The sequence below is a fragment of the Sciurus vulgaris genome (genome assembly GCF_902686455.1).
Source record: "Sciurus vulgaris genome assembly, chromosome: 15".
In the NCBI taxonomy this organism is placed as follows: Eukaryota; Metazoa; Chordata; class Mammalia; order Rodentia; family Sciuridae; genus Sciurus; species Sciurus vulgaris.
The window spans coordinates 87,496,398-87,504,151 of NC_136476.1; the positions used below are offsets into that span (position 1 = coordinate 87,496,398).

The 7,754-nt window shown below is 61.4% G+C and overlaps 1 protein-coding gene across 1 annotated transcript; it reads right to left on the reverse strand.

Moving 5' to 3' along the window:
* Window positions 1-565: 565 nt before the first annotated feature.
* Window positions 566-4,386, reverse strand: LOC306645339 (von Ebner gland protein 1-like). The gene is made up of 7 exons (XM_079112990.1): window positions 4,129-4,386; window positions 3,570-3,706; window positions 3,153-3,223; window positions 2,494-2,604; window positions 1,593-1,694; window positions 1,379-1,405; window positions 566-855 (listed from the first exon to the last, which is right to left on the reverse strand). The coding sequence occupies exons 1-6, from the start codon at window positions 4,369-4,371 to the stop codon at window positions 1,380-1,382; spliced, it is 690 nt and encodes a 229-aa protein (XP_078969116.1). The 5' UTR covers window positions 4,372-4,386; the 3' UTR covers window positions 566-855; window position 1,379.
* Between the last annotated feature and the right edge of the window lie 3,368 nt (window positions 4,387-7,754).

The following is a 7,754-nucleotide window of genomic DNA, read 5'->3' on the forward strand; positions in this document are numbered from 1 at the left end:
GTGCTTCTGGAACCGAGGGGCAATAAATCTGTAGCTGCACAGAATCCAAAAGACTCAGAGGCAGAATGTTGGAGTGAACATCGCAGGTGTGACTGGCACTGCCCACCCATGGTCAACGCCTCCGTCTTGTCCCATTGGTGGTGCCAATTGGGGCAGCTTGCTCTTTTCTCTCATAGGGGAAGCTTGAGGCATTGGTTTAAGCATTTGCTTTTCTCCAAGAGAACCATTTGAAGCTGCAAGCCTGCTTCTCTGCTGAAAGACTAGAGCTTCGAGGAGCTGTCCACCTCGTCTGTGGCATTGCTTTCTGTAGGTGCCAGGACCCCTGGCCCACTGCACCAGCTCCAAACGCAGGGTGGGCAGCGGACCTTCAGAAAGCACCGCAGGACCCCGGTCACACCCGGTGGCCACCCTGCACCTGGCCCTTGTGTACCAACCACAGAACCAGGACGAGGCTGGGCCCGCCCGCCCCCCTCCTGTTCCCCACGCCCCACTCCCAGCAGATCCTCGAGGAGCCTAGGAACACCCACAACACAGGAAATGCACAGACAGGCAGAGTCGCCAGGGGCTGCTGAGGCTCTTTATGGAGGTTCAGGAAGGACGGGAGGTGGGGAGGAAGGGCAGTGCAGGGAGCCAGCCGGGCCCAGGTGGGCCTCCCTCCATGTCCTGCAGGCCAGAGGTCCTGGTGGGGCCTCCTGGGGCTGCCTCTGAGCTTGGTATCCCTGCCCTGGACAGGAGGGGAGGGTCAGGTAGCCCAGAGGGGAGGCCAAGGGAGACTGCAGTGGTGGGGCATGCTGGGATCTTCCGCTCCATCCAGGAGGTCAGAGCAAGGAAGAGGTTGCCCAGAAAGCTCCATGCCTGTGTGGGAAAAAAGGACAGGTGACCCCAGGCCAGTGGAGGGCAAGGGAAGGACAATGACTCTGTGTGGCCTCCGGCTCCGCCCACACCTGGAGGTGAGCTTGGGCAACTCTCTGACCTGTCAGCTCCCCTACATCACAGAGCAGGAGGGACCCAGGAGTGCTGAAGCCCCCCGGGCACGGCTGCCACGTCTTCAAACAACTCATGGGGCACATGAGTCGTCATCGTCATGACCCCTGAGGGGCCAGAGAGGGGCTGAGGGACTTCCCGCCTTCTGGCAGGCATTCTGGGGGACTCGGGGAGAAGGGCACTGTCTCCACCAGCAACCCGACCCCAGGAGCGTTCACCACGGCAGAGCCTCACTCCGGGAATGACATCCCAGAGGAGCCCGCAGACAATGCCCAGGGCAGGCCGCTCCAGGTGCAGAGCCCACCTGCCGGGCCAGGGGGCTCTCTGCCACCTAAGAGCAGGGGTGGGTGTCCCTGGAAGTGCCACCCGTCGACCCCTGAAACTGATCGCTTACCCTAGTCGCTCCCTGGAGAGCAGGCTTCTGTGGAAGAAAGAGAAACGGGAGTCAGAAGAGCCTGGAAATCCGCAGGACCCGGGCCGGCCCTCGGCCAGCACTTCCCACACCCCACAGAGGACAAAGCCAGGATTCCAGGCAGCTCGCTCCTGTAAAGAGACCGGCTGGCTCTCCCTGGGGGGCCGGGAGAGCTCCGCAGGCGCCTGCTTCCTACCCCTTTGCTTGGGGATGAAGATGCTCTGCGTGTTGAGGCCTCTGGCTGCTGCGACCTTCTCAAAGTCCTTCAGGGCCTCTGGGTTGACTTCGGGGTCTCTGCCTATAGTGAGGCCAAGGGGAGACAGGGGTGTGGGGCACAGAACTGGGAGTGGCTGGCATCTCCACCCAGCCTGGAAGACTGACTAGCACAGTGCTGGGGAGGGAGACCTTTCCATGGAGGTTGGGGCTGGGGCAGAGCCCAGCTAGGAGAGGAGGACCCGGGCTGTGAGCAGCCACAGTGCACCCAGCACAGCCGACCAGGGAGGCCCAGAGCCATCTCCCTGAAGCCCACCCAGCCTCCCCTGGACAGGACAAGACAGGGAGCAGCAGGACCAACCCTGCCCTGGAGGAGCGAGCCAGCCCAGGCTCAGGCACGCCAGCCTCCCACTGCTCTGTGCCCTCATGCACCTGGGTGGGACAGCCTGGGGCCTCCAGGCCTTGCCTGCCCAGGCTCAGGCACGGCAGCCTCCCACTGCTCTGTGTCCTGACACCAGTGTCTGCTCCGAGCTGGACTTCCCACTCAGGCTTCCCTTCCACATACCCTCCCTGACCCCTGCTGGACACCCACAGGTGCCCATGGATGACGCTGCCAGGTTTGCCCCAGGGAGTCCTCGACTCATCCCATGACGTTCATGACATCGGTGGCCCTGGGCCTCAGCACCTCTCCTTCTGCCTTCCATGCAGGGACCTGGGGCCATCCCAATCCTGAGCTCTGAGGTGGGAAGAGGGCTTCCTCCAGGAAAACCCACCATAAGGACCCGGTACCCTTGATCCTGGTGGCTTCTCCTAGGGGAGGGGCCGGAGGCAAAGGGAGAAAGTGGGAGGGGCCAAGGCTGGAGCCACCAGGCACGGAGACTCACCCACGAGCTTTGCCATTCGGATCTGCTGCCCGTGCATCTCCCCCTCAATGGACAGGATGTAGTGGCCGTCCACCTGGGACTTCAGGATGTGCACCACATGCTTGCCCCCATCTGCAGAGGGACAGTGGACCAGGTGGGGATACGTCTTGACCCTCCAGTGAAGACCCAGGACGGGCAGGCTGCCAGCCCAGAAGACCCCTCAGGTTGCTCCCTTCCAGCTGCCCGGGCTCCCTGACCCAGGTTCCCCACCAGGCCTGGCCCAGGGCCTTGGGCCACTTCCCAGGAACCCCACACATCTGAGACATGGGCACTTCTAAGTCAGAGAGTCACAGGGAGGTTTGGGCCTGAGATGTGCAGAGGCTAGAGCTGGGGCAGCTCAGTCCCACCCCACCCCAGCCAAGTACAACCCTGCTTCTCACCGAAGCCTCGGCTCAGCTGTGCTGAAGCGGGAGGCCCGGCCAGAACCCCCGGACCTGACCCCAACCTCAGGGGCACTTGGTGTCAGGTGTCTGAGTCTCTAAGGCAAACTGTTTGGTGGGCGTGGAGGGTGGGTATGTAGCAGTGCCAGGAAGGAGAGCCTCAGGCCACCCTGAGGAGGTGCCGGACGGCCCCTGTGCCCACGGGTGACCAGAGCTGCCCTGAACGGGCCCAGGACTCACGGGCTGTGTATTTGCCCGGCTCGTCTGTCTTCTCCAGCACGGTGCTTATCTCCCGACACTGACCTCCCATCCTGGAAGACAGAAGCTCCGTGGGCACGGCTGCCCTGCTCAGAGCAGCCAGGGCATGGCCTGGCAGGGGGTCCCGGACGGGTCCAGAGCTGCAGGCCTCTCCACGTCTCGGGTCCAGGCACCAGCTGGGCCCTCTGTGTCCCACGAAGGGCCCTTTAGGCCCAGAGTGACCAGAACTCTGTCCTCCAGTCCCCTCACTGGCTGCCAGAGGGATCCCAGGCTGCCTGGGAGGAGCCTCCCAGACACACTTGCCCACCAGACTCCAGGTACTGAGGGCCACAGGGTGAGAAGGGCCCTCAGCTGTCCTCTGTGGGAACAGGGAGGGCCGTGCAGCCAGCAGACACTCACTGGACAGTGAAGCTGACTTCCAGGTGGCCCCCTGCCAGGGTCTTGATGGTCATGGGGGTCACTGACACAGACTCCAGCTTCTTCCAGGGAATCTCCTCGTCGGCTGCCGCGGCCTTCATGTACCATGTGCCTGATGCCTGGAGAGGGCACCTGTCCATCAAGGCTCAGGCCCACCCCAGGCCTCCCTGCCCCTCCTCTGCTGCCCCCAGACTCTACTGCTCCAAGGACCAGAGACCTGGAGCATCTGCAACACCAGCCCACCCGAACTCACCCTCCACTCCCACCAGACCCACTGGAGAGCGGGACCCCAGCGCCCCGGCCCGGCCAGGACCACAGGCGCTCAGTCCCAGGGAAAGTGAAGTGTGCGCACCTGCTTCCACCCAGCCCTCTGCGGCCCCGGCCCACCTGGCCCAGACCCCTCTGCTCTGTGTGCCGTTCCCTTGGGGCCGGGGCTCAAGGCCTGACCCTAAATGAGGGTCTCCTGCAGGGGAGGGATGGGGTTTGCAACCGGCCTCTGGGCCCTCCCTGCCCCGCAGCACCCTGCCCGTCTGAGCCTCACATCCTGGGTCTCCTCATCCCAGACAGGGAGCGTCTGGGCCCGCAGGGCAGCCATGAGGCCGAGGCCCAGGGTCAGGAGCAGGCTCTTCATGGCTGTGAAGGGGTCTGTGCTCGAGGCTGCTGGCAGGTCGCTCTCTGGGCTGGAGAGGCTGTGCTGCTTCCTCACTCGCCACCCTTTATACTGCCCGGGGCAGGGCCCCTGGGGAACTTGGCACGGAGGACCCTCCAGTCCTTTCCTGGCCATTGAGTGTGGCCGGTTCTGCAGTGGAGCAGATAATGTCATTATGGTTGGAAGCCGCTGAGTAACAGTGTGTCAATTCCCCAGAGCACCATCAGGACGGCCCTGCAGGGAGCCCCTGGCAGATTTCACCTGGCAGGAACTGGGTCTGGGTGAGGGGTGCAGCCCCCTGTGCAGAGCCCCGAGCGTGTGTGTGGTGGCAGCAGACCCTCGGGACACCCCTCTTGGGCACTGGCCTGGCTGACCTGCATATTGCCACAGAGGACATGGGTGGGACTCAGAGAGCCCTGGGCTCTGGTCTTAATGACCTTCCTGCATCCCAGGACAGGTCACTTCGCCTCAGATTCATCTTGCAAAAGGAGGAACCCTAGCCGGGCGCAGTGGCACAGGCTTGTAGTCCCAGCTACTAGGGAGGCTGAGGCAGGGGCATCTCAAGTTCAAGACCAGCCTGGGCAACTTAGCCAGACCCTGTCTCAAAATAAAAACTGCAAAGGGGCTGGTGATGTCGCTCAGGGGTAGAGCACCCCTGGGTTCAATCCACAACTGTGAAGAAAAATAAAACAGAGGCCCTGCCGTGCGGACACGAATTGTGTGTGTTTACAGAAGCTGAGCGCAGTGTGCACAAGGACCGCTCCCGGCTCAGCATCTGTGGGTCAGACTGAAACAAGCAGGGTGTGCATACACACACACACACACACACACATACACACGTACTCATATACACACACTCATACACACACATGCTCATACACACATGCACACACACTCATACACACACACTCACTCCCACATTCATACACATACACACACACTCTTACACACGTACTCGTATACACACACTTATACACACACATGCACACGCGCATGCTCATACACATACTGGCACACACACTCATACACACGTACTCATACACACACTCATACACACTAGCACACACACACGTTTATATACACACTCATACACACACACTCATACACACACGGACTCATACACAGACTCACACACACACACTCACACACACACGCATACTCATATATACACACTCATATACATGCACAGTCATACACATGCACGCACACACACATGCAGACTCATACACACATACTCATATACACACATACTCATACACACGTGCACACTCATACACATGCACACTCACACTCACTCATATACATGCACACTCATACATGCACACTCACTCATACACACACTCATAATGCACACACATTCATACACACACACTCATACATATGCACACACACATGAACTTACACACACTCATGCACATTCATACACACATGTGCACACACACTCATACACACTCATACACACACTCTTATGCATGCACACTCACACACACTCATACACACACACTCATGCACATGCACACTCATACACACGCACACACACAAACCAGCAATGGATTCGTTCTCAGTGAAGGAAGCACCGCCTTCCACCCGCAGGGCGACCCAAGAGCACTCAGGGCTTACAGAGGAGCTGCGGATCCCAGCGGAGCTCAGAGAAGGCCTGCCAGGGCGTGGCCAGCCACTGTCATCCAGAGGGTTGGTCCGTCCTGGAGCTGAGCCCGCAGGAGAGCCCAGGAAGAGAGGCAGAGAGAACCGGCCGAGGAGGCCGCGCTCCTGCCGGAAACACGTGGGGCAACACGGGGAAAGGGAACCTCGTACCCGCGGCAGGGTGAGCCCCGCTCCCTGCCCGCCGCATGGCAACTCCAGGCAGATTAAAGGCTCAGAATGTGAAAAGCACGGTTACCGCCTGTAAAACGGAAGGTGGAAGAGATTCTCCGTGACGCCAGGGTCGGTCCCCAGGTCGCGAAGCTCCCTCTTCTCAGAGCGCAGAAAGCGCTCCAGGTCCCACCCAGGGACGAGGCGGGCCACCAAGTCTGGGCAGTGTTGGTGGGCCCAGGCGCCCAGGGTCCTCGTCGCCGCCCAGCTCACTAGAGGACCGGCAGGACGCCCCTGGGCCCACAGGCTGCCCAGCCCGCCGACCTAAAATCTTCCCGCTGCCCCGCGGTCGGGCTTTGCGGTCATGCGGTTTTGTAGCCGGGCCACCGCGGTCCCTTCCCGCGGAGTGGGCGGGCCGTGGGGGTGGAGGTGGAAGGGGACACGCAAGTGTCTTCTGGGCCCTCGGGCTCATGCCTGCGGGTCTCTTTCCGGTTCACTTGGTCTCGTGACCCAAGGATGCGGGACCGCAGACCGCAGCAGGCCGCGAGGTGAGCAGCTGGGCAGGAAGGAGAGGCCACTGCACCGGCATGGAGCCCGCCCAGTGTGGGGTTCGCCGATGGAGGATTGCGAGCCGAAGGCAGGCCTCACGCCCGTCAGTCAAAAGGGAAGTCCTGCAGTGATCTCGCACCTCGTCTGAACGCACTGAACAACTGCGGGCTTGCTAGATGGTGACCGCAGAGCAGAAGTGATCACAGTTCTTATTTATGGGACCAAATCCTGAAGGATCCAAGCAAGGGCCCACGTGGGAAGCCGGTGTTCTGCGTCCCGAGACCGTGGTGAGAGATGAGCTTTGTGTCAGGGAAGGAGAGAGTCTGAACCCTCTTTCTACTCTACCTCCGGGAAACGGTGACATCAGCTCCCCAGGAAGAGGAAGGAAGGGGTGCGGGAAAGGCCGAGAAGAGAACTTCCCTGGCATTTAGTGTTAGGCCGGGGCCGGGACATGCGGGTGTCTGCGACACTCAGGACAGACCTGCGAGCTGTGTGTTCTAGTGTGGGAGTCGTTCCCGTTCCAGTGCTACTTTCGTGATTTTTAAATGATGTTTAAAAGCTGAGGACCCAAAGCTGCGGAGGGTGACAGGGGACGGTGGGGGGAGGCAGGGCAGACCTCTGGGTTGGGGCTGTGGGCAGAGAGCGTCCCCTCCCACAGTGGCTGCTCCTCACCCCTGCATGTGGGACCCCTCCCTGGGGACCGTCGGGGCCTCTGCCCCCTGCAGCTCCAGGAAGGCCAGGGCCTCCCAGGGCCCGCGAGCAGGCCGCCAGGGCCACTGGGCGGAGGCTCACGCGAACCCTCAGCAGCTCCTCGGCTCCAGGAAACTCGGCTGCCTCACCGCGGGGCTTGCGGGCGGAGAAAGCCCAGCCTGCTGTGGTCTTGGAATCAGAACTTTCTTCTCGGTGCCACCCAAGCCCTGGTCTGGGGCTTCTTGGCGTGACATTTGGGCGCCGGGCACGCATGCTGGCAGTTCAGACACTGCAGCAGGAGACCACCACACACAGGTGTCCCCTGCGGACTCTCCACAGTCTGGATGTTTCCTTCCCTCCCTCCAGCAGGGCCTTGCCTGGGTGCGGTGACAGTAGACGTACCTGCTCCGAGTGCGACCAGGGGTCTCGGGTGACTCTGGGGCCTTGCCACGTCCATCCCGCCACCT